Genomic DNA, 27,410 nt, shown 5'->3' on the forward strand with positions numbered 1-27,410 from the left:
TATCCATCACCCTCCTACCAAAGTTTTCTCATGCCCTTTGTAATTGCTGTTCCCCTTCCCAGGCAACCACTGGTCTGCTTTCTGTCACTATAGTGTACATTTTTTGGAATTTTATATAAATGGAATTAAACAGTATATACGTTTTTTTGGGTCTAGCTCCTTTGACTCGGCTTGATTATTCTGAGATTCATCCAAGCTGTTGTGATCATCAGTAGTTGATTATTTTATTGCTAAGTAGCATTCCATTGTATGGATATACTATAGTTTGTCAATTCACCAGTTCGATGGATATTTTGTTTCTAGTTTTGGGCTGCTAGGAATGATGCTGTTAAGAACATTCATGTATAGGTCTTTGGGTGCTTTTCTGTCGGGAAGATTTCTAGGAGTGGAATTACTGATTCATATGGTAAGAATATGTTTAACTTTTTAGGAAACTGCTAAACTTTTCTAAAGAGGCTGTATAGTTATACATCCTATCAGCCCAATATATAAGGTTCTACTTTCTCCACATCATTGCCAACTGGTGATTTTAGTCACTGAAGTGGCCATGTGGTGGATCTTGTAATTTTCATTTCCATTTTTGTAATGTCTAAGGATACAGAGCATTTTTTCATATATTTGCTATTTGTACCTTTTAGTGAAGTGTTCATTCAGATCTTTTGTCCATTTAAAAATTGGGTTGTTAGTCTTTTTATTATTGAGCTGTAAGAGTTCTTTGTATATTCTAGGTATGAGTCCTTTTATCAGAATGTTTTGGAAATATTTTCTCCCAGTCCTTTCATTTTCTCAATTGGTGCCTTTTAAACAGCAATAGTTTTTAATTTTATAATTTATAATTAAAAACTATTTTATCCAATCTGTCATTTTTTCAATGCTCTTGCCTAACCCAAGATCACAGATTTTTCCTATGTTTAATTATGGAAGCTTTTTATAGTTTTAGCTCTTATGTTTAGGTCTATGATCCATTTTGGGTTATTTTTTTGTACAGAGTGTGTCGTATGGATTGAGGTTGTTTTGCACACGGATGTCCAATTATTTCAACATCATTTTTTTTCCCCAACATCTTTTTTTTTTTTTTTTTTTTTGCCCTTTTTGTGACTGGTAAGGGGATCGCAACCCTTGGCTTGGGCGTCGCCCGCACTGCGCTCAGCCAGTGAGCGCACCGGCCATCCCTATATAGAATCCGAACCCGCGGCCGGAGCGCTGCTGCGCTCCCAGCACCACACTCTCCCGAGTGAGCCACGGGGACGGCCCCCAACATCATTTTTGAAAGGACTACCCTTTCCCCTTTGGTTGAAAATTAGTTAGCCATATTTATAAGAGTTTAATTCTGGAGTCTTTCATTGATCTATGTTGTATACTTATCAATGCCACAATGTCTCGACGATTGTTTTATACTAAGTTTTGAAATCTTTTAAAAAAATGTTTTGGCTACTCTAGGTATTTTTCATTTCTATATACAGTAGTCTCCCCTTATCCATGGTGGATATGTTCCAAGACTCCCAGTGGATGCCTGAAACTATGGATGGTACTGAACTCTGTACAAGGGGTCTTCAAAAAGTTGATGGAAAAATTCGCATTATCTTTTTTGACTACTGAAACATAATTGATTGTACATATCTATGAGGTACAGCATTGAATATCAATACCTGTGTGCCATATCATATCAGGATAATTAGCATATTTAACATGACACGATGTAATCATTTTTTCGGGCCCTGTACCAATTTCTTCCCTCTTTCCTTCCTCTGATGGCTTCAGTTCTGTTCTCTCCTTTTGAAAGTTCAACAAATTATTGTGATTGTTGTATCCTTTTTTCTTATTTATTTTTTTACCTCCCACTTATGAGTGAGGAAATGTGGTATTTCTCTTTCTGTGCATGGCTTATTTCAATTAATATAATTTTCTCTTAAGTTCATCCAGGTTGCTGTGAATAGCAGAATTTCATTTTTATTTTATGGCTGAGTAGAATTCCACTATGTATATATACCACATTTTCTTTATCCAGTCATCTGTCGATGGACATTTAGGTTGGTTCCAACTCTTAGCTATTGTAAATAGAGCTGCGGTAAACATGGGAGTACAGGTATCCCTTCAACATGAGGATTTCCATTCCTTTGGGTATATACCCAGCTGTGGGATTGCCGGATTGTATGGCAGTTCTGTCTGTAATTGTCTGAGAAACCTCCATACTGTTTCCATAGTGGCTGCACTAATTTACAGTCCCACCAACAGCATACGAGGGTTCCCCTTTCTCCACATCCTCGCCAGCATTTCTTCTTCTCTGTCCTTTTGATAATGGCCAGTCTAATGGGGATAAGATGATATCTAAGAGTGGTTCTGATTTGCATTTCCCTGATGCTGAGTAATGTTGAGCATTTTTTCATGTGTCTGTTGGCCATTTGTATATCTTCATGTGAGAAATGTCTGTTCAGCTCCTTTGCCCATTTTTTAATTAGGTTACTTGTTTTCTTACTTTGAGTTGAGTTCTTTGTATTCTGGATATTAATCCCTTGTTGGATGCATAGTTTGCAAATATTTTCTCACATTCTGTTGGTTGTCTTTTCACTCTGTTAGTTGTTTCTTTTGCTGTGCAGAAATTTTTTAGTTTGATGTAATCCCATTTGTTTATTTTTTCTTCTGTTGCCTGTGCTTTTGGGGTCATATTCATGAAGTCTTTGCTCAGTCCTACATCCTGAAGTGTTTCCCCTATGTTTTCTTTGAGGAGTTTTACAGTTTCGGCTCTTATTTAAGTCTTTAATCCATTTTGAGTTAATTTTGGTATATGGTGAGAGGTGTAGGTCGTTTCATTCTTCTACATATGGATGTCCAGTTTTCCCAGCACAATTTACTGAAGAGTAAGTCTTTTTCCCAGTGTATGTTCTTGTTGCCTCTGTCAAAGAGCAGTTGACTGTAAATATATGGGTGATTTCTGGGTTCTCTATTCTGTTCCATAGGTATGAGTGTCTGTTTTTAATGCCAATATCATGCTGTTTTGGTTACTATACCTTTGCAGTATAATTTGAAGTCAGGTAGTCTTATGTCTCTGGCTTTATTTTTTTGCTCAGGATTGCTTTGACTATTTGGGGTTTTCTGTTGTTCCATGTTAGGATTGTTTTTTCTATTTTAGTGAATAATGTCATAGGCATTTTGATGGGGATTGCATTGAATCTATAGATCACTTTGGGTAGTATGGACATTCTCATAACGTTTATTGTTCCAATCGAAGAGCATGGAATGTCTTTCCATCTTTTTGTGTTCTCTTTAACTTCTTTCAGCAGTGATTGGTAGTTCTCACTGTAGAGATCGTTCACCTCTTTGTTTAAACTGATTCCTACATATTTTATTTTTTTGGTGATTATTGGAAATAGGCTTGCTTTCTTGATTTCTTTTTCTTCTAGTTCAGTATTGTAGTATACAAATGCTGCTGATTTTTGCATGTTGATTTTGTATCCTGCAACTTTACTGAAATTGTTTATCAGATCTAAGAGATTTTAGGTCGTCTCTAGGTTTTTCTATATATGGGATCATGTCACCTGCAAACAGGGATGGTTTGGCTTCATCTTTTCGAATATGGATGCCCTTTGTTTCTTTCTCTTGCCTGATTGCTCTGGCTAGTACTTTCAACACCATGTTAATTAAACAGGAGTGGAGAGAATGGGCATGCTTGTCTTATTCCTGCTCTTATCATTTAGGATGACATTGGTGGTGGGTTTGTTGTATGTGGCTTTTATTGGATTGGAGATACCTTCCTTCTGTACCTAATTTGCTGAGAGTCTTTATCATGAAGGATATTGAATTTGGTCAAATGCTTTTTCTGTGTCTATTGAGATAAATCATATGGTTTTTGTCTTCGATTTAGTTGATGTGGTGTATTTTATTTATTGACTTGCACATGATGAACCACCTTTGGAATCTGGGATGAATCACAATCATGTTGTATAATTTTTTTTTCAACGTGTTGCTGTATTCTTTTTATTTTATTTTATTTTGTCAATATACAACGTGGTTGATTATTGTGGCCCATTACCGAAACCTCCCTTCCTCCCAACAACCTCATATCTGTTTGCCGGTCATAACAACTTCAAGGAATTGTGATAGCTGTCTCTTCTTTCCACCCTCCACCAGTTTATTTGTATATTTATTTATTTTTAGCTCTGACAAATAAGTGAGAATATGTGGCATTTTTCTTTCTGTGCCTGACTTGTTTCACTTAATTTTGTCTGGTCCATCCATGTTGTTGGAAATGGCAGTATTTCATTCTTTTTTATAGCAGAGTAGTATTCCATGGTGTAGAGGTATGAGTCTAGTTTCATTTTCCTGCATATGGATATCCAGTTATCCCAGCACCACTTGCTGAAGAGGCAGTCTCTTCTCCAGTGTATAGGCTTGGTGCCTTTGTCAAACATCAGATGGCTATAGGTGTGTGGGTTGATTTCTGGATTCTCTATTCTATTCCATTGATTGGTGTCTGTTTTTATGCCAGTATCATCCTGTTTTGATTATTATAGCTTTGTAGTATAGTTTAAAGTCAGGTAGTGTTATGCCTCCAGCTTTATTATTATTATTATTTTTTGCTCAGCATTGTTTTGGCTATGCATGGTCTTTTGTTATTCCATATAAATGTCTGGATAGTTTTTTCCATTTCTGAGAAAAATATCATTGGAATTTTGATGGGGATTGCACTGAATTTATATATAACTTTGAGTAGTATGGACATTTTCACAATGGTGAAAATGGTGGTTGGTTCTTCCAATCCAAGAGCATGGGATATCTTTCCATCTTCTTGTGTCTTCTTTCATTTCTCTCAACTCTACAAAGTGGTTTGTAGTTCTCATTATAGAGATTTTTCACCTCCTCGGTTAACTCAATTCCTAAGTATTTAATTTTTTTTGGTGGCTATTGTAAATTGGCTAGCTTTTGCTATTGTAAATGGGCTAGCTTTCTTGATTTCTCTTTCTGCATGTTCACTATTGGAAAATAGAAATGCTACTGATTCTGTGTGTTGATTTCATTTCCTGCACCTTTGCTGAAATCATTTATCAACTCCAAGAGCTTTTTTGTAGAAGCTTTAGGCAGTTTGATATGTAGGTTCATGTCATCTGCAAACACGGACAGTTTGACTTCATTTTTTCCAATCTGGATGCCCTTTATTTCCTTCTCTTCTCTGATTGCTCTGGCTAGTACTTTCAGCACTATGTTGAATAGGAGTTGTGAGAGTGGGCATCCTTGTCTAGTGCCTGTTCTTAAGGGGAAAGCTTTCAGCTTTTTGCCATTCAAAATGATATTAGCAGTGGGTTTATCACATATGGCTTTAATTATGTTGAGATACTTTCCGTCTATACCTAACTTGTAGAGAGTTTTTATCATGAATGAGTGTTGAATTTTGTTAAATGCTTTTTCAGCATCTATAGAGATGATATATGGTCCTTGATTTTATTGATAGTGTATCACATTTATTGATTTGCATATATTGAACAAACCTTGCATCCCTGTGATGATTCCCACTTGATCATGATGTATAATTTTGCATATGTGTTGCTGTATTCTGTTAGCTAGTATTTTATTGAGGATTTTTGCATCTATATTCATCAAGGATATTGGCCTGTAGTTTTCTTTTTTTGTTGTATCTTTATCTGCTTTTGGTATCGGGGTGATGTTTGCTTCATAGAATGAGTTTGGAAGAGTTGCCTCTGTTTCAATCTTTTGGAATATTTTGTAGAGAATTAGTGTCAATTCCTCTTTGAATGTTTGGTAGAATTCTGCTGTAAATCCATCTGGTCCTGGGCTTTTCTTTGTTGGGAACCTTCTGATAACAGCTTCAATCTCCTTTATTGTTATTGGTCTGTTCAGATTATCTGCATCATCTTGGCTCAGTTTTGGTAGTTTGTGTGTGTCCAGAAATTTATCCATTTCCTTCAGATTTTCAAATTTGTTGGCATATAGTGGTTTATAGTAGTCACTGATGATTTCTTGTATTTCTGAGGTATCAGTTGTAATATCACCTTTTTCATTTATAATTTTTGTTATTTGGGTCTTCTCTATTCTTTTTTTAGTTAGCCATGCTAATGGTTTGTCAATTTTATTTATCTTTTCAAAAAACCAACTTTTTGATTCATGGATCTTTTGTATCGTTTTTTGGGTTTCAATTTCATTAAGTTCTGCTCTGATCTTAATGATTTCTTTCTATCTGCTAACTTTGGGCTTGGATTGTTCTTGTTTTTCTAGTTCTTTAAGGTGAAGCATTAGGTTGTTCATTTGCCATCTTACCATTCTTCTGAAGTAAGCATTTAATGGATAAATTTCCCCCTTAGTACTGCTTTTGCATATCCCCCAGGTTTTGGTATGATGTATCATTGTTTTCATTCATTTCAATAAATTTTTCGATTTCCTGTTTAATTTCTTCTTTGGACCCATATGTCATTAAGTAGAATGCTGTTTAGTTTCCATGTGTTTGTATAGTTTCCAGAATTTCATTTGTTATTGATTTCTAGTTTTAATCCATTGTGATCTGAAAAAATACATGGGATAATTCCAATTTTTTTGAATTTATTGAGACTTGATTTGTGACCTAATATGTGATCTATCCTGGAGAATGATCCATGTGCTGATGAGAAGAATGAATATTCTGAGGTCATTGGATGGAATGGTCTGTAGATATCTGCCAAGTCCAATTGATCTAGAGTGTTGTTTAGATCTTGTGTTTCTCTGCTGATTCTCTGCCTAGATGATCATCCAATATCGATAGTGGGGTGTTCAGGCCCCCTGCTATTATGGTATTAGTGTCTATCTCCTCCTTTAGGTCTAATAGAGTTTGCTTTATAAATCTGGCTGCTCTGACATTGGGTGTGTATATATTTATGATTATTATGTCTTCTAGATGGATGAATCCTTTTATCATTATGTAGTGGCCCTCTTTATCTCTTTTTATGGTTTTTAGTTTAAAGTCTATTTTATCAGATATAAGGATAGCTACTCTGGCTCTTTTTTCATTTCTATTTGCATGGTATATCTTTTTCCATCCTTTCACTCTTAGTCTATGTATATCTTTATAGGTGAGGTGAGTCTCTTGAAGGCAGCATGTAGTTGGGTCCACCTTTTTAATCCGGTGAGTCAGTCTGTGTCTTTTGAATGGGGAATTTAATCCTTTTACATTAAGAGTTGTTATTGAAAAGTGTTGATTTACTCCGAGCATTTTATTGATTTTTGTTTGGATGTCTTAAGTATCTTTGTTCCTTTCTTTCTGATTTACTGTTTGTCTTCTGTATTTGCTGGTTTCTTGGGTTGTAGATAAACTTTTGTTTTCTCTTCATAGTTGGCATTTTTATTTTACTAGTGGGTTTGACTTTTATTGAGTTTTTATGGCAGTGGTAGCTATTTTTCAGGTACCAAACCCAGTACTCCCTTGAGAATTTCTTGTAAGGGTGGTCGTGTGATGGTGAACTCCCACAGTTTTTGTTTGTCTGAGAAATATACTATTTGCCCTTTATTTCAGAAGGATAGCCTTATGGGGTAAAGTATTCTTGGCTGGAAATCTCTGTCTTTTAGTATTTTGAATATATCATCCCATTCTCTTCTGGCTTTTAGGTTTTGTGATATAAAGTCTGATGTTAGCCTGATTGGGGCTCCCTTATAGGTGACTTGATGCTTCTCTCTTGAAGCTTTTAAGACTCTTTGTCTTGAGTTTTGCCAATTTGACTATAATATGTCTTGGAGAAGACCTTTTTGGGTTGAATACGTTTGGGGATCTTTTAGCTTCCTGAATTTGAAGATATGTGTCTTTTCCTATACCTGCGAAGTTTTCTGCCACTATTTTGTTGAATAAGTTTTCACTGCAATCTCCTTTTTCCTCCCCTTCCGGAATACCCATGACTCAGATATTTGAGCATTTAATGTGTCTGATACCTCTCTTAGATTTTCTTCAATGTTTTTAATTCTTTTTTTTTTTTTTTGTCTGCCTGTCTCATTTCAAACATCCCATCTTCAAGGTCAGAAGTTTTCTCTTCTGCTTCTGCAAGCCTGCTGGTTAAACTCTCTGTTGTGTTTTTTATTTCATTGAATGAATTCTTCAGCTTGGCAAGCTCTGCTACATTCTTTTTCAGGGCATTTATTTCCTTGTATGTTTCTTCTTTCAGGTCCTGTATACTTTTCCTCGTTTCATCGTGTTGTTTAGCTGAATTTTCTTGTATTTCATTTAGTTTCCTTAGAGTTATTGCTCGAAATTCCTTGTCAGACATTTCAAGGGCTTCTTGTTCTATAGGATCTAGAGCTTGAGAGTTATTACCCTTTGGTGGTGTACTTTCTTGATTTTTCATATTTCTGGTATCTTTCCTTTGGTGTTTAGTCACTGTGGCAAGGGATTTCATGGTCCACTGGTTCGACACTATTGTCTGGCTAGGATCCTGCCTGGACTGCCAATTTGGCACGGCTGCCACAGTGACTGTGGGTGGAAGGTTTGGGCCTCTCTGGTCAGCACTCACTTGCCCAGGCTGGGGGTGGGGTCCAGCAGCAGCACCTACCTGCTTGCACATGCTGGTGCCTCGGGGCGCTTGGTCACCATGGGTCTCGGGCCTCTCTGGGGGGTGCCTCTCTGGTTGGCACCACTTGCCCAGGCTGGGGGTGGGGTCTGGCCAGGGCGATGCCTACCTGCTCAGTCACGCTAGAGCCTTGAGGTGTGTGGTCACCGTGGGTCTTGGGCCTCTCTGGGGGGTACCTCTCTGATTGGTCATCCGAGCTGGGTGACACGTTGCTGTATTCTGATTGTTAGTATTTTGTTGATGACTTTTGAATCTATATTCATCAGTGATACTAGCTTGTAGTTTTCTTTCTTGTATCTTTGTCTGGTTTGGGTATCAGGGTGATGCTGGCCTCATAGAATAAGTTTGGGAGAATAGCCTCTGTTTCAATTATTTGGAATAGTTTGAAGAGAACTGGTATTAATTCTTCTTTAAATGTTTGGTGCACTTCAGCAGTACAGCCGTATGGTCCTAGGCTTTTCTTTCTTAAGGGACTTCTGATTACTGCTTCAATTTCATTGCTTGTTACTGGTCTGTTCAGGCTTTTATTTCTTCTCAGTTCAGTTTTGGTTGTTTGTATGTGTCCAGAAATCTATCCTTTTCCTCCAGGTTTTCAAATTTGTTCATGTATAGTTGTTTATAATAGTCTCTAATGATTCTTTGTATTTCTGTGGAATTGGCTGTAATGTCTTTTTTATTTCTAGTTTTGTTATTTGGTTCTTCTTTTTAAAGTTAGTCTAGCTAATGGCTTGTCTATTTTGTTTATCTTCTCAAAAAACTAACGTTTTGTTTAATTGATCTTTTAAATCATTTCTTGGGTCTCTATTTCATTTAGTCTTCCTCTGATCGTAATTAGTCCTTTCTATCTACTAATTTTGGGATTGCATTGTTCTTGTTTCTCTAGTTCTTTGTGGTATAGCATTAGGTTGTTTATTTGAGATCTTTCTGTTCTTTTGATGTAAGCATTTATTGCAATACACTTCCCTCTTATTATTGATTTTGCAGTATCCCACAGGTTTTGGTATGATGTGTATTTATTTTCACTAGTTTTAAGATATTTTTTATTTAATTTCTTCATGGACCCATTGTTCAGGAGCATGCTGTTTAATTTCCAGGTAATCCCATATTTTCCAGAGTTCTGTTATGGATTTCTAGTTTTAATCCATTGTGGTCTAAAAAAGTACTTGAAATGATTTCAGTTTTTAAAAAATTTGTTGAGGCTTGATTTGTGACCTAACATGTGGTCTATCCTGGAGAATGTTCCATATCCTGATGAGAAGAATGTATATTCTGTAGTTGTTGGATGACATGTTCTGTAGATATCTGCCAGGTCTGATTGGTCTAAAAAGTAGTTTAGATCCTGTTTTTCTCTGCTGATTTGTTACCTAGATGACCTGTCCAGTACTGAGAGAAGGGTGTTCAGGTCTCCAGCTATTATCATATTGGACTTTATCTCTTTCTTTAGTTTTTATAGTATTTCCTTCATATATCTTGAGTGCTCCAGTGTTTGGCACATATGGAGTTTTATGGCACATATGGAGAATTATGACTGTTGCATTTTCTTGTGGGATAGATCCCTTTATCATCATATAGTGGCCTTCTCTGTCTCTATTTTTAGTTTTTGGTTTAAAGTCTGTTTTATCTGACATAAGAATAGCTACTCCTGCTTGTTTCTGGTTTCCATTTGAGTGTTATATCTTTTTCCGTCTTTTCATTATTAGACTTGTTTGCCTTGATATGTAAGATGAGTCTTTTGAAGACAGCATATAGTTGGGTCTAGCTTTTTAATCCAGTGAAGCAATCTGTGTCTTTTGAGTGGGGAGTTTAATCCATTTACGTTTAGGGATGTTAGTAAAAAGTATTGCCTTACTCCTGGTATTTTATCGATTTTCATACAGATGTTTTAAGTATCATTCATTCCTTTCTTTCCCTTTTATTGTCTGTCTTCAATGTTGTTTTTTTGAGGTTGGTAAGATTTAGTTTCTTTCTCATTTGCATTTTTGTGCTACCAATGGGTTTTTTTTCTTTCTTGTGTATTCATGCTATTGATTATCATTTTTCAGATTCCATATGCAGGACTCCCTTGAGAATTTTTTGCAGGGCTGGACGTGTGGTGGTGAACTACCATGGTTTTTGTCTGGGAACTACACGATTTCTCCCTCATTTCTGAAGGATAGCCTTGCTGGGTATAGTATTCTTGGTTGGCAATTTTTTTCTATAGTATTTTGAATATATCTTCCCATTTTCTTGCTGCCTGTAGAGTTTCTGTTGAGAAGTCTGCTGTTAGTCTGATTGGGTGGGGGCTCCTTAGAGTTGACTTGATGGTTTTCTCTTCCTGCTTTCAGTATTCTCTCATTGTCTTTGAGCTTTGCCAGTTTGACAATAATGTGTCTCAGAGAAAATCTTTTTGTACTGAATTTCTCTGGGGATCTTTGAACCTCATGGATCTGAAAGTCTGTGTCTCTCCCTATACCTGGGAAGTTTTCTGTTGTTATTTCATTGAATAGGTTTTCAATGCATTTTCTTTCTCCTCCCCTTCTGGAACACCCATGATATGGATGTATGTACACTTAAGATTGTCTGCTAGCAACTCAGATTTTCATTTCTTGAATTATTTTTCCTTTTTTTTTTTTTTTGGTCCACCTAGGTTATTTCAAAAATACAGACTTTGAGAACTGAAATTCTTTCATCTGTTTGCTCTAACTTGCTGCTTAGGCCCTTGGTTGTATTTTGTTGAATGAATCCTTTAGTTCCAGGAGCTCTGCTACATTTTTTTTTTTAAGGTATTAATCTCTTTGTAATTTCCTCCTTCATATCCTGGCTATATTTTCTCACTTCAGCTGAGCTAACCGGCCAGCCCTATGTTCTCTATCTTTTAGTGCCTTTAGTTGTTTAGTTTTATTTCTACATTTAAATGGATTGAGTGTTCATTATTATTTCCTTTCCACAATGACTGCTCTGTTTCTGAGCTCTTTACTTTGATTTGTCTCTTGGTTTTGTGATTATGTCCTTTTCAAAGAAGAACTCATGGGTGCTATATTACCTCCAGTTCTTACATGTTTGAAAACATCCATCTGTGTCTATGCCTGAATGCTGTCTTGGTATTTCTTTCTCCAAGAAAGTTGTAAACACTGTTTCATGGTCTTTCAGTACTGTTTTACTGTGGAGGTATCTGAAGCAAGGTTGACTTCTTTTTCCTTGTCTGGTGACTTGCATTTTTAAAAATAGAACTCCAGGCCCCAAACCCTTTACTCATCCTTGAATTCCAGTAAATTCACAGTGCATATCTGGGGTCAATCATTATCAGCATTTCCTGGATATGGTGTGACTTCTGACCTTTCATATTCAGGTCTTTTTTTATTTCAAAAAAGCTTTTCTATTCTCTTTAAATATTTTTTTTTCTATTCCATTTTGTTCTGTTTTCTAATACATATAAGTTAGATTCCTTTTGTTTTTCTTACATATACTTAACTTTCTTTTGTACACTTTTAAAATTGTTCTTTTGTATTATATTTCACTTGGTCTTCCAAATCCTTCTTCCTCGTCCCTATTTTTTCTTAATGAAAGTCAACAAATAAACATCCACAAAATGTTTTTAATGTGTCTATTGGATTGGACTATATATATGTAGTAAAATTTTATTAATCTTCCCATTAGAAACTTAGATTGTCTCCAATTTTTCACTATGATAAACATCCACACGTTAACTGTAGCAATGTTGCTTTATAAGATCAGTAAACTAACCCTAATTCCTAGTATGGAAGCTCAGTGCCTAAAAACCTTAAATCATACTCTGAATCCACTTTCCTGTCTTCTGATACAGTCAGGCTTAAAACACTTAATGCATGATGAATGATTTTAAGGGTTTCCAGGTCATTGACAAAAAAATGAAACTCCAGTTTTATGGCTAAGCATATTAAAGAAATCTCCAGAGTAAAGAAAATAGTTTGGTGATGGCTTGTTCAGCACCCTCAAAAACATATTAAGGACTTGATGGTAGAGGTATAAAATGGTATAATCTCTGGAAGACTATTTGACATTATCTATTGGATATTTTCTGCTTATCCTTCCAGATCTACTCTTCCCCTTCCTCTGTATCCCAGAAGGCTGAACTGAATGGACCACATCAGAGGGCTCCCTTGTCTTCTGGTTTCTGAATGGAAGCCAACAGGAGGCAACCAGCAGGATATTGAAGGATATGAAGAAAATGAAGTTGGGTATTTATTCTATCAGCTCCCTCTGAGCTAGGTTGTCATAGGCTGGGTAAATCCCATTACTAAAAGTCATTGGTCCTGTCAGGTGACCCTCTCCAGATAGCTACTCTCTTTAGGTACTTTGGGTACTCTCCTTGTCCCTTTAGGCCTAGGGATGGAAATGGTCCCCCACTGTTGCTAGTTCTGGGTGTCTGCATCATTTCTTTTTGGTTTCTCTAAAACTCTCTTATGTCTTTGCAAATTCTTTTCATAAGCTGTTTGCTACACTTCTAGGAATTTATCCTACATATGTATGGTTCATTACAACTATATAATTTCTAATAGTGAAATATTAGAAATACAATGTCCATCAATAGAAGACTGTAAAACAATAGAATATTATATAGCTGTAAAAAATTATATCGTTTATTAGTTAAATCTATGGAATAATCTCCAATAAATTAAGTGTGGAAAAAGCAAGATATCAAACAATGAATATAATATGCTACCATTTGTATAAGAAAAAAATAAAAGCAAAAGAATGTATACAAATATATACAGACATACCTTGCTTTGTGTTTTTCACAAATTGAAGGTTTGTGCCAACCCTGCATCAAGCAAGTCTGTCAGTACCATTTTTCTAACAGCATGTGCTCACTTGATTTCAGTTTTTAAAAAATTTGTTGAGCATGTGCTCACTTTATGTCTTTGTGTCACTTTTTGGTAATTCTTGCAATATTTAAAACTTTTTCATTATTATTATATCTGTTATGGTGATCTCTCATCAGTGATCATTGATGTTAACCACTGCAGTTATTTTGGGGCACCATGACCTGTGCCAATATACGGTGGTGAACTTCATCGATAATGCTGTGTGTGTTCTGACTGCTCCTCTCTCTCTCTCCTCGGGCCTTCCTATTCCCTATGACACAGTAATATTGAAATTAGGCCAATTAATAACCCTACAAAGGCCTCTAAGTGTTCAAGTGAAGGGAAGAGTTGCATGTCTGTCACTTTAAATCAAAAGCTAGAAGTGATAAAGCTTACTGAAGAACACATGTTGATAGCCAATACAGACTGAAAGCTAGACCTTTTGTGCCAAATAGTTAGCCAGGTTAGGAATGCAAAGGAAAAGTGCTCAAAGGAAATTAAAAGTGCTACTCCAGTGAACATAAAAATGGTAAGAAAGCAAAACAGCCTTATTGCTGATATGGAAAAAGTTTTAGTGGTCTGGATAGAAGATCAAACCAGCCACAAGATTCCCTGAAGCCAAAGCCTAAGCCAGAGACAGGACCTTTTTTTTTTTTGGCAGCTGGCTGATAAGGGGATTTAAACCCTTGTCCTTGGTGATATCAACACTGTGCTCTAACCAACTGAGCCAACTGGCCAGCCTCCCTAACTCTTCAATTCTATGAAGTCTGAGAGAGGTGAGGAAGCTGAAGAGGAAGAGTTTGAAGCTAGCAGAGGTTGGTTCATGAGGTTTAAGGAAAGAAGCCGTCTCCATAACATAAAAGTGCAAGGTGAAGCAGCAAGTGCTGATGTAGAAGCTGCAGCAAGTGATCCAGAAGACCTAGCTGAGATAGCTGATGAAGGGGCTACATTAAACAAAAGATTTCCAATATGGATGAAACAATTTATATTGGAAGATACCGTCTAGGATTTTCACAGCTAAAGAGAAGTCAATGTCCAGTTTCAAAGGACAGGTTGACTCCCTTGTTAGAAGCTAATGCACCTGGTGACTCTAAGCTGAAGCCATGCTCACTTACCATTCTGAAAATCTGATGGTTTTTTTGAATTATGCTAAATCTACTCTGCCTTTGCTATGGAAATGGCAACAACAAAGGCTGGATGATGGCACATCTGTAGCATGGTTTACTGAATATTTTAAGCCCACTGTTGAGATCTACTGCTCAGAAAAAAAGATTCCTTTCAAAATATTACTGCTCATTGACAATGTACTTAGTCACCCAAGAGCTCTCATGGAGACGTACAAGGAGATTCATGTTGTTTTCACACCTGTTAACACAACATCCATTTTGCAGCCCATGGATCAAAGAATCATTTCAACTTCCAAGTCTTATTATTTAAGAAATACATTTCAAAAGGCGATAGCTGCCATAGACAGTGATGCCTCTGATGAATCTGGGTGAAGTGAATTGAAAACCTTCTGGAAAAGATTTACCATGCTTAAGAACATTCATAATTTATGGGAGGGGGTCAGAAAATCAACATTAATGTGTTTGTTAAGAAGCTGATTCCAACCTTCATGGATGACTTTGAGGAGTTCAAGACTTCAGTGGAGGAAGTAACTGCAGATGTGGTATAAACAGCAAGATAATTAGAAGTAGAGCCTGAAGATGGGACTGAATTGCTGCAACCTCATGATAAAACTTTAATAGAGGAGGAGTTGCTTCTTATGGATGAGCAAAAACAGTGGTTTCTCAAAGTGGAATCTACTCTTGGTGAAGATGCCGTGAACACTGTTGAACTGACAATAAAGGACTTAAAATGTTACATAAACTTAGTTGATAAAGCAGTGGCAGGGTTTGAAAAGGACTGACTCCAATTTTTTTTTTTTTTTGGTAGTTGGCTGGTAAGGATTGAACCCTGGACCTTGGTGATATCAGCATCACACGCCAGCCAAATGAGCTAACTGGCCAGCCCCCCTTTCTTCTTTTTTTGGTGACTGGCCAGTATAAGGATCCAAACTCTTGACCTTGGTGTTATAACACAGCTGACTCCAGTTTTGAAGAAGTTCTACTGTGGGTAAAATGTTATTAAACAGCATCACATGCCACAGAGAAATCTTTCCTGAAAGGAAGAGTCAGTTGGTATGTAAACGTCACTGTTGTTGCAGTGGATTGAACACCCCCCCTCCACTCGGCAAACTCACTGAAGCTTAATCCTGGCTATTACTGTTGAGGACGGGAAATCCTAGTATGATAATTGAAAGGCGGGGCCTTGAAGAGGTGATTAAGTTGATGGTTTAATGGTGGGCATGGGCGTGGTTCTGAGGGCTTTAAAAGGAAAGGGCATGAGGGGCTCTCTCTCACTCTGATCCACCATTTTCTGCCACGTGAGACCCCTGCGTTGTTGTAAAGCCCCCACCACAGAAGACCCTCACTAAAGGTGTTCCTTGAACTTTGGACTTCCCAGCCTCTGAAACTGTAAGCAATAAATTTCACTTTCTTACAAATTACCCAGTTTTAGATATTTATGTTGTAAGCAACAGAAACAGACTAATACAGTTGTTTTAAGAAACTGCCACAACCACTCCATCCTTCAGCCACCACCGCCCTGATCAGTCAGCAGCCATCAACACTGGGGCAAGACTCTTCCTCCACCAGCAAAAAGATTAAGACTTGCTGAAGGTTCAGATGATAATTAGCATTTTTTTAGCAATAAAGTATTTTTAATTAAGTTATGTACTTTTTTTTGAGACATAATGCTATTGCACACCTAATAGACTACAGTATATTGTAAACATAACTTTTATATGCATTGGAAAACCAAAAAATCTGTGTGACTTTATTGCAGTGGTCTAGAGCCAAACCTGCAACATCTCTGAGGTATGCCTGTATATATAGGCAGACAGTCTCTGGAAGGGTACACAAGAGATGATAGCACTGCCTGCTTCTAGGGAGGAGAAATGAGTAGTAGAAAACATTGTCATTTATTGTTTTGTTTCTTTGAATACAATATTGTATGAATGTGTTGCCTGTTTAAAAAACACATTACACTAATAAGGTTTTATAGAGGCTTTACGAAATTCTTTAAGGAAGAATTAGAGGAACTGCTCCAGAAGTCAGTAGAAGATGATGGAAAAAGCCAAATTATAAATTTGCTGAAGTGTTCCAGTGAAATTCTTGGATAATTTAATTTTTTAACATGGTTCCCTTCTGGAATTATGCTCCAAACCATGTATGATAAAAACTTGTGTTAAACATGATCATCTTTATTATTTAAAGGAGCTTTAGTTCAATTAGCCTTCTCCTTTATCTACAGGATTTACTGACGTCACTAAAAATAGTAGGACTGTGCAGTGATCTTGATTTCCAGTGAAATGTGCAACTCTATTAAAGGAAATGGGACATGAGAAGACTTTATCAGGAAATTAGTGAAGAAGGGAAGAGAAGACTGCTGGGAAAAATATTCATATAGGTAAAGTTGTTTAAATGTCATGTTTTTATGCTATTCAAAAATGTAAAAAAAGGGCCAGCCTGTGGCTCACTTGGGAGAGTGTGGTGCTGATAACACCAAAGCCACGGGTTCGGATCCCTATATAGGGATGGCCGGTTAGCTCACTTGGGAGAGCATAGAGCTGACAATACCAAGTCAAGGGTTAGGATCCCCTTACTAGTCATCTTTAAAAAAAAAAACAAAAACAAAACACCAAAAATGTAAAAAATAGTAAAGGATTTTTTAAAGGTGGTTTAAAATTCTTGATGCCTCCATTAAAAATTTCTACAAGACACAGTGAAACTCACTCACCCTTCTTGGAACTGCGCTTGGGCAGATTCCTCTGCGACAAGAGTCTCGTACTCCTCAGCAGCAAACCTGTCCCAGTCGGACGGCTCAGGCCCATCGTTTTCAATATCCTGATTGGAAAGAGCACAGCCACAGGAAACAAAAATAATCAAAGCCAAACAATTGGAGATAGGTCATCACAAGTGTTATGTATCACTGAAAAAACCTACCTGAAAAACATTTCATTTCAACATGCTGAAAGAAGTGTTATGGTAAGACTCCTAAGGTAATTTTCTATACCTCAAATCACAAAATTATAAGTAACTATTTAGAAAGTAGATTTTTTAAGTTTAGATTCTTTAGCTTTGTAATCAGAGGCCTTTCTCCAGTTCTCCCTCCCCTGGCACTTAGCACACTAGCTATCTGGAGTGCCTTGTGATCTGTACATATGTAGCACGCCTTCCTCTGGCAAATTTTTACTTCTTTAAAAGCCAGTTCATGTCTGTGAAATCTTTCTGGAAACAGCCCTTCTCTTCCACATCAATTCCTTCTCTCTATTGTAGATGCTTTTGTTGCTATCTTTTGCTCTTGTGTCTTTGTCATCTCTATATATTCAGTATTTCTTCAACACAGTGGCTGGAATTCATTGAGCACTTTCTGACTAATAATGCTCTTTGTAGATCAGAACAAATATTGGTAATTACCAGCTCTTATAAAAAGAGTAAAATTTAAAAGCAAAAATTTAAAAGTAAAAATTCTAACACAAATAAAAGAAATCAAGTGGGAAAAGGCCATATGTTTTCTTTCCTTTCTACAATATGAGCAGTGTCTTAGATTATATGTTCTGGGTATAATGTATTTCCAAGCTGAAAATGAGTTAGTATTGCCCGATTAACAGGGGTCAGTTATGCCTAGAAAAATTTAAGTACCTAACTACTGACCACACAATGTGTAAACTACTATATTAATCCATTTTAAGACCCGCTCCACCTTTTTAACATTTCTGAAACTGCCATGCATCTTAGACTTATAATTGACGTTTTGTTTTATTTTATTTTTTGTTGAGAGGTACATAAAATAATGGTGCATGTTAAGTTCAATGAAATATAATATTGACTTTAGGCCCATGATAATGCGCCTTGATATGTCCCAAGATCAGCCACTGAGTATTTGTTTTTAGAAGGCGATCTTTGTATTCTTACTACTATTTAGGTCAAACAGCTGTGCAACATGTGGAAGATAAAAGACTGCAGATCTTCCTGTAGTTGCTCTGCCACTCAACTGAAATAGTCCTTTCCTATTAACGTAATTCTTACTTCTGAAACAATGGAATAATAGGAGCAAGAAGTGATATTCTGTTCTGTTTTTGAACAAGGATCATATGTCCAAGATTTTTTGAAGGTCCACAGGTTTTTGTGTATGGGGAAGGGCACTCATCTCTATTCAGATAAAGAATGGCATTCAAAACTGATAGCCGTGCACAGCAATCGTCAGCACTTGAAAAAAGTGTTAAATTATCTGAAGGTTGTCTATCATGAAGAGGTTCTAGTTTTCACTGTGATGGAGAAAGCTATTCACCATAGGATCTCACAAATTAGTGGCACAGTTCAATCATGGCCAATGTATTTTCTAACACAGATGTGCCTGCTATAAATTTTTTAAAGTTAGTAACAAATTTTTTTCAAAACTACCTTCTGGACTGCAAAGGGATCTCTCTGTTCATGGTCTAAGTATTTCTCCAGATTAAAGAAAGTGTCATAGAAGATGTGAGCCATTCTGCACCTCTTCAGATCTCGCAGAGTTATTTTGCCTACATAAAAACAAATAAACTTGGTAAATTTTATCAAGACCTGTTTTGGTAAGAGAAAAAAATTTTCACTGAAGTCTAAAAGTACATGTACATGTTTATTTTATTATAAAAGCCCCACTTTTTTTTTTAAATGAAGGTAACATAAAATTCACCATTATAACCATTTTAAAGTGTACAATTTCAGTGGCTTTTAATTCACTCACAATGTTGTACTACCATTACCACAATCTAGTTCCATAACATTATCGCCACACCAAAAGGAAACTCTGTACTCACGAAGCAGTCCCTCCCTGTCTCCCCTCGCCCCCCAAGCCCCTGGCAACCACTAATCTGCTTCCTGTCTCTGCAGAAAAATCCTATTTCTTAAACAGTGGATTTGCCATCAGTTACTGGTTCTACACTAATAGTCAAGGAGAAACTTTAAGCACTTCAGTACTTGGGAAGCCTGTATGGAAGACTCTGTAAAGTTAAGTAATTTTGGATAATCTAGGATCATGTGCCTCACTCTGTCACACAGGTGAACAGCACACATGGTCCTTTACTTGTTCTCACCATCGCTGGCTGGCTTCACCAGGTCAAGCATCTGACACAGCAAATCATGAAATGGCAAGGGCTCAATGCCCATGGCTTCCATCCGTTCACACTGCTCCTCGTAGAAATACTCCAGCTCGTACATGGAGAGTACACCATCTCCATCCACATCCATGCAGCGGAACCAATACTCAATGCTGAGAGATGAGGACACTCATTAGCATGGGCAGGGTAATGTCCTCTATTCACCTAGATCTACTATTGCCCATGTTTTTTTAAAAATAAAGTTATACATACATATACTCTAGACTTAGACATAGTTTTCCAAAGTTTGTTAGAAAAAATAGCAGACTCCTTCTTTCTTTTATTTTCCCATCCCACAACCAACCACTTTCAACACCCGATTCTTTTGTTTTCTACCTTTGTATTTTCAGAGAACATGCCTATATTACTCCTTTATTATATTTGTTTTAAGAAATGTGTATTAATTTCACACCATCAAAGATGAGTTTTTGGCTCTTTTACCACTTCCCTCCACTTTACCTACATGCCCTTCCTGTTTTCTTAATACAGTTAAATTGCTCAACATTCAGAGTTTAAAACTTTACATTTTTCTTTTATGTCTTATTTGCTTAGTTTTCTGTGTCCTTGTTATTAATTCAACCCCCAAATCTCTGCCAGTTGTCTAACCCCATACTCAGTCCCATCAGGTATTCTATCAATTGCATTTTCTTGATGATGTCTTCCTTGGGTCCTTCTGACCTTCTCCAATCTGAACTACTTGGTCTCTAGGCCCAGGTTCACAGTTTCATCCAGGGATCCATTTCTCTTGGTTCTTGTATCTCACATGTTCCTCATTCTTTGTTTACTTCCTTGTTTGGGGTAGCATTGTCTCCAGCAGCTTCTTAAAAAATGGGAGCATAGCAGGTACATCTTTTGAGATCTTGGACATTTGAAAGTGCCTTTTTTCTATCCTCTTGGCCGGTATGTTGGCTAGTTATAGAATTAAAAATTGGTGGTGCCTTTTCCTCCGATTTTTAAAGGCATTGATCCATTGTCTCCTGTCTATCTATCTATCCAGTATTGCTGAGAAGTCTAAAGCCATGCTGACATCTGATCCTTTGACTGTAACTTATTTTTTTCTCTTTGAAGTCTACACAGCATTTGAAATGTGGCTAGTCTAACTTGAGATGTGTTCTAAGTGCAAATAAACCACAGATTTTGAAGACAGTATGAAAAAAAGAAAGTAAAATGTCTTATCAATATTTTATATTAATTACATGTTGCAGTGGTAACATTTTAGATATATTGTGGTAAATAGAAAGATATATAATTAAAATTAATTTTACCTATTTCTTTTTACTTTTTCATTGTGGCTAAATTTTAAAATTACATATGTGGCTTACATCATATTTTAATTTCCAGTTATGTTGGACTTTTTGGCCTGTTTCTCTGATTTTCATATCTTATCTCTTTTTCTATTGTGTCATCTTTTTTTATTGTTTTTTTCTAGAAGGTTTACTTAGTTTTATCTTCTAAACAGTGTTTTTTATTTCTGCTCTCATAGTTTTTACTTCCCTGAGTTTTTTTGATTCCCCAAAAGTTCCTTTTATAAAAAGTACCATTCTGTTCATATTCTGTGAATGTAATTTCTTCTCATCTCTCTGAGGATATTAATCACTGTCTTTTTTGTTGTTTTAAAGTTTTCTTTTCTCTGAAAGCCTCTGTTTCATCTAAGTTACCTCCCCCGCTCCTCGCCCCCCATTTGTTTGGTCTCTATCTTTTATGTAAGAGGTTTTACTCAGGTATCTAGTGATCCTTTGTTCTCTGCTCATATTTGTAGGTGCTAAAAAGCTGGTTGGAAGTTCTAACCTATGGGTTTGTTGACTCTGGGATTTACTATAAAATGATCTGGCTGGGCTCTTTCCTGGGGGATGACCCAATGTCAAATCTTCAGGACTTTATTCTTGGGCTAGTCAAATTCCTCAGAAAAGCATCTTTTAGTCTCTTGCTTGGAGGTTCTGGGCAGGTCGACAGCATTCTGTCAGTCCGTGAGGAATGAAGACTGTGCATTCAGTATATGTGTACTCATTCAATCTGTTTTCAGTATGACATCCACACCTTCAACTGTGCCAATGCTCCCCAGTCCAGAGAGATTCTGTTTTATACTCTCTAAGGAATAAAGTACTAGTTTTACACCAGGGTAGAGTGTATGATCTGGAAGGGTAGAGGATATGAAACTTTTTTTTAAACAAACGTTCTGTAAACTCCCTGCTTTTGGCTTCACCTTTACCACACCCCCACTTCCAAGGTTCTTGGTACCCCCAAGTCCTGAATGTTTGGAGGTTTTGCTGGACATATCAGATTGATTCTTGGTTTTTCCCTCTACTGGCTTAGGATTCAGGCAGACTGCTAAGTTTATCTGCTTTCTAGTTTCTACACCTTTATTTTATTATCTCATCTATTTCCTTTATTATTGTAGGTTTATTCCTTTAAAAAAATCTCTTTACTGGCACTTTAGTGGGGTTTCAAGAAAGACAAAAAGTATTACATGTGGTTAAGTTACTAACTTCACTCAGAAGCCTGTTCACTCTTTATTATGGCCGCTATATCATATAGCACTGTCACTTAGAGTAGCATCTATAGCTATGTCATCAATTAATCACAGGATTTGAAGCAAACAGCATTAATTGGGGGGAACAATATTTTTCTAAAAAGCCACTAATTCATAGCAAAGTAAAACTTCTCAAGAGAAGGTTCTAGGAGATCCTTCGTCAAATTCCATTCAGGTAGGCCTGAAACCATATTAAGAACACTATACATTTAGTGGTTTTTAAAAATCTCTTTTGGGGCTGGCTGGTTAGCTCAGTCGGTTAAAGTGTGGTGCTGATAACATCAAGGTCCAGGGTTCAATCCTTGTACCAGCCAGCCAACAAAAATAAATAAATAAATGAAATAAAAATCTCTTGTGGATCGAAAGGTGAAAATAACTAAGTTGTGACTATTAACTGTTTTCAAGTAAGTTACACTAAGATCTTTGTGTACCTTTTCTGAGAAAGATAAATTTTTCATATTGTAACAAATTGAACATATAATGCCGTACTTGCAAAGTTCTTTTGAGAAATATATTTTAAAAATTGTAACATTTTGATGTTTAATTTTACCACTAAAGAACAGAGGGGACATTCATTGGATCCAGTAAACATGAGGTAATAGTTTGGCCATGGTGAAGTCCAGTCATATCATATCTACTCTCACAGTTATAAAAGGGGCAGAATACTGCTCCACTTTGAAACAAGTCCTGATTATGGGAAAAACCTTGAAGACACAGATCTTAATAAGCAGAGGGCTGCAATACCCTGCTGTTTTACCATTGCGTCTTTTTTTCTTTTTCAGTATTAATGGTTTCAGTACAAAAGGGGCAGTAGAATGTCCTTTGACTGGTCCCTGGAATTTCTTGGTGTCTTGAGATTCCTAATTACTTATCTTAAGAGAATCAAAATCAGGCCAAAAGGAAGAAAGTATTTTGACAAAGACCTAAAAGGACTGAAGTGAAAGGCAACTTATTTTACTGAGAAATGTAAATTGAAGTACTTTAGTCACTTGCATTTTCAATTAAGAACTCAGATTAAAGAGTCTACACAATAAGTAAAGCTATACTTAGTTCTTGTAATAGCCCATAAGAGAAAAAGAAAGCTAGAATGCAAGGAGATATATTGCCTGAATATTTGACAAAGGCACATGATATAGCAGCCCTTAAATATCTGAAAGATATGGTAGATAAATCAGATGTGATTCTGTGAGTATCAGAGAGCATAAGTATCAGTATACAAAAGAGAGAAGATGTTTTTAGATGTAGACCTAGAAAAATGAAACAGGCTGCCTTGGTGGATAGTTATTCGACCCTGAAAATTTAGAAGAAGGGGCTGGCTGGATGGTTAAACACATGTAGGCTATGTTTAGAGGGAATTTTCTTATTGGAAGTATTGATACTCTCTAAAGTTTCTTCAAATGAGATTTTCTATTTTTTTTTTCTTGTCAAAGGTAACTTATCTTCTCAGAGCCTAAAAGTAACGACTATTCATTACAGGAAAATTGGAAAACAAAAAAGCACACAGAAGAACTTCCCAGAGAGAACCAGTGTTAAATTCTCACTATATTTTCCATAAATTTTTAGCTTTTCAAAGCATAATAATATTAACAACAAATTGTATTTGTACAGTTGTAGACGTAAGCAAGATTACTTCTTGCTCTTGGTTCTTAGACTGGATGAAATTAAGTTCGGGACCAGTGATTTCTTATACCTGATAATAAACTTCTATAAGCTACCCAAGAAGAAAGTTATAGGAAACTCCATTATTGCTTAGGGAGTAACTATTTAAATATACTTTCTGTTGTATATTCAGTATACATATTTTAGCACCTACTACTTTCTAAGGCATGGAACTAGTGCCTCCAGGCATAACAAAGGTGAATGGGATAGTTGTTGGAGATGACACTTAGATGACTTAGGCAGAAGCAGAATGTGATAAAAATCAGGAGAGCAGGATTAAAGGACATTCTAAAAAAGGGTTTGCGACTTCCAGTCAAGATGGCAGAATAGACGGTCCCCAGCATCACTCTCTCCCACAAATCAACAAATTTACAACTACTAAAAAGCAACGATAGTCAAGCTGGGGCTGTTAGAGCTCAGGGGAAGAGAAGGAGAGACCTATGGAGTTCATGAAGGCAGTAGAAGCCACAATGAGAGAAAGAAAGGATCACTTCCACCATTTTGAGCTCCAGCCACTTCAAGGCTGGAGCTGGTGAGCACACGGAGCAGGAGCTTGCACAAGCCACAGCTGTGCCCTTCATATGAAGTTGCTTGGAGGTGGCAGGGGAAAAGAGGACCTTGGTGGCCCACAGGCCAGCAAGCCCACAAACAGGGTTCCCGTGGACCCAAATGGGAGAAGGAGGCACGACCAACTAAAAAAAAAGGAGCCACTCAGAGGCCAGCAAGTCATCACAAGGGACTGGCGCACAGCTCACCCCATGGGAAGTGTTTGGAGTGTGGGCAGTGGGGGAGACAGACCCACCAGGGGAACACTGGGGTACAGCAAGGACAGCTGATCTGCCGTCCAATCAGCACAGGCCCACTCAGTGTAGACTGGTCAGGAATATAGAACTGCAGGGGGAGCAGTTTGCTGAAAGACTCAGGTCCAGACCAGAGTTTCTACACAACATGGGTGTACTAGATCTCATGCTACCTGGAAGTACCTATAAAGTCAACCATTAAAACCTGAGCTGCACAAAAAGCCTTCCCCAAGGAATCAGCAGCAAAGTAGCAATTTAGCTCAACCACAGAGATCAAGTACTGGTCCCCACAGGAAGTTCCCCCATTTTAGAAGTAAGCAAAGGACAACAAATTAGTTACAGCGCAGTTTCAGTGGTAGGAACAGTGAATATTCCAACAAAGAACTGAAAGAAAAAACAAAATACCCACAGACTGGAGACAAAGTTTGATATTAACTAGTAAAGGTCTCACATGACCAAAGAATACCCTACCCATAAAATCTAGAATGACCAGAAGCCCCCTGGGCTCCCAAGCCAGGGAGAGGGGAGGGCCAGGGGCCTCAGCCATGCCCCCCGACACCTGTAACCAGCTCAGTGACAACCACCAAGCCGCCTCAGGAAGTGTCCTGGGCTCCCAAGCTGGGGTGTGGGGGGCCAAAGGCTTTGGCCACACCCCCTGACATCTGGACTCAGTCCAGCAATGACCAAGCCACCGCTGGAAGCCCCCTGGTCTCGCCTGCAGGAATGAGGGGGATATCACAGGCCTCAACCATGCCCCTCCTTCTTCCTCCTTCTCCCATCCTATTTCTTTCCCCCTCCCCTCTTCCCTTCCCCCACAACTGCTCCACAACTTAGAATGTAAAAAAATAAACTTAAAAAAAAAAATAAAAGAGGGTTTGCAAGAGCCTATCCATAAAAAATAGGACAAATTTTATTCCTGCATTAAATTCATGGGGAAACTGATTGAATACTCCTAAAACCATAAAAAATGTTCCTTTACTCTTTTCTTTTATATCATTTGAATATTTTCTAACATTTTAATCCTTTATTTTCTTTTACTGTATATTTTTTATTTAATTTTGTAGTGGTTGCTCTAGGGCTTGCCATATACATCTTATCAGAATCTACTTAAGATTCATACTAATTTAATTCCACTGAGATATTGAAATATGACTACTATTTAGCTCTATTCCCTCTTCTGCCTTTTTAATGCAATTATTGTTATATATATTACATATATATATATTACAAACTCAAAAACACATTGTAATAATTACTACATATAATTTTATGCTTTTTTGAAGATGAGAGACGAAAGAAGAGGAAGTATATATTCACAGAAGTTGTTATATTAACCTTCCCAATTACCATTTTTGGTTCTCTTCGTTTGTTCCTGTGAGATAACAGGAGTTCCAAAAAGAGAAAAACGTGCTGGTAACACCATGATTAAGGCTTTTGGATCCTCTTATTGGCCAGTTGCAAATCAAAAACAAAAACATGGATGGGAAATGTCTGAGGAAAGCTTTTCCATACTTAAGGAAATATGAAAGATAAAAAATGAAATTGAGATTGAGAGGGTTAACAGAACACCAAAATGGCAAGAAAAAAAAACAAAAACACAGCCCTCGATCTTTGGAAATTAATGTAATCTAGCTGAAACAATCCCAAACATTCAAAATAATGCATTAATGATAAATGATATATATATACACACACACACACTTCCTGTCATGCAAATATACTGAATGTGAAAAACTCTGTTACAAAATTATGTACAGTATGATCCTATTTATCATACCATATCATTTGGGGCAGGGAGAAAGAGGAGGAGGAGGAGAAGGAAGGTGGGGAAAGGGGAAGGAAAGTGGAAGAGGGGAAAAGAAGAAGGGAAGGAGAAAGGGTGGGAGGCCAAGGGGGAGCCGAAGGACATAAAGCAGCATGTTAATTATGGGTCATGGAACTATGAATGAATTTTATATTAAGGTTTTTGATTGCATGTATTTTATAATTTTTAATACTTAATGTGTATTTGTGTTCAAACAATAAACTCTAAAAAATTAATCCAGCAGAAATGTGCAAAAGATATAAAAAGACAAGGCACCTAAGATGAAATAAAAATGGCCTATATATATATATATATATAAACATAGCCTTCTCAGTAATCAAAAAAATACAAATTAAAACAATACTGAATATTTGATCAAATTGGAAAATTTTTTTCAGAGGAAAATACCTAGTATTCGAAAGGGTTCAGGGAAATATGCTCAATACCTTGTTGATAAAGGTGTAAACTGATACTATCTTTCTTTTTAAAAAAATGTACCTTTTAATTTTGCAACTCCTTTCTGGGAATTTATTCTATGGAAAAAATAGTGGATGTTACGACTACTTAGCTATGACTATTATAGGAAATTTAGGAGAGCATTTCATGAAAAATTTGGAGTTTTTGGCAATTAAGATTTAACCCAATGAAAATAATCTAAAAGTATAAACAGTACATGAAAGTATATATGACAAAGACCATATATATGATATATGCCAACTTTTAATAGTGTTTTTTTCCTACATATTAGAATTACTATTATTAAAATTTATTTTCTTCTGCTTATCATGTTTTCTAAATCATCTATAATGATTACTACTTTTGAAATGAAAAATAAAGTTATTCAGAAATAATCTAACAAACTGCCTAAAGAAATGGCTTATTTTTATTTCTATTTCAGTGATTTCCAAACAACATATCCAACGTTTAGGTAACTTTGTGAACCAATATGAAGATAACTGAGTCAGTTATACCTGCAAGCAGCAGACTGCTGCCCCTCCCTCCTTTGGTACTGAGCA

The 27,410-nt window shown here is 36.8% G+C and overlaps 1 protein-coding gene across 2 annotated transcripts in view; it reads right to left on the minus strand.

The window, feature by feature from the left end:
* PPP2R3A (protein phosphatase 2 regulatory subunit B''alpha) overlaps positions 1-27,410 on the minus strand; it is a 159,609-nt gene that overhangs the window by 11,682 nt on the left and 120,517 nt on the right. For both annotated transcript variants that reach the window (XM_063113740.1, XM_063113741.1), the window contains 3 exons: positions 19,539-19,714; positions 18,868-18,986; positions 17,201-17,307 (listed from right to left, as the gene is read on the minus strand). In XM_063113740.1, coding sequence (XP_062969810.1) covers positions 17,201-17,307; positions 18,868-18,986; positions 19,539-19,714 — 402 coding nt within the window. The remainder of the gene's footprint in view (positions 1-17,200; positions 17,308-18,867; positions 18,987-19,538; positions 19,715-27,410) is intronic.

The sequence above is a fragment of the Cynocephalus volans genome, chromosome 11, assembly GCF_027409185.1.
Source record: "Cynocephalus volans isolate mCynVol1 chromosome 11, mCynVol1.pri, whole genome shotgun sequence".
Lineage (NCBI taxonomy): Eukaryota > Metazoa > Chordata > Mammalia > Dermoptera > Cynocephalidae > Cynocephalus > Cynocephalus volans.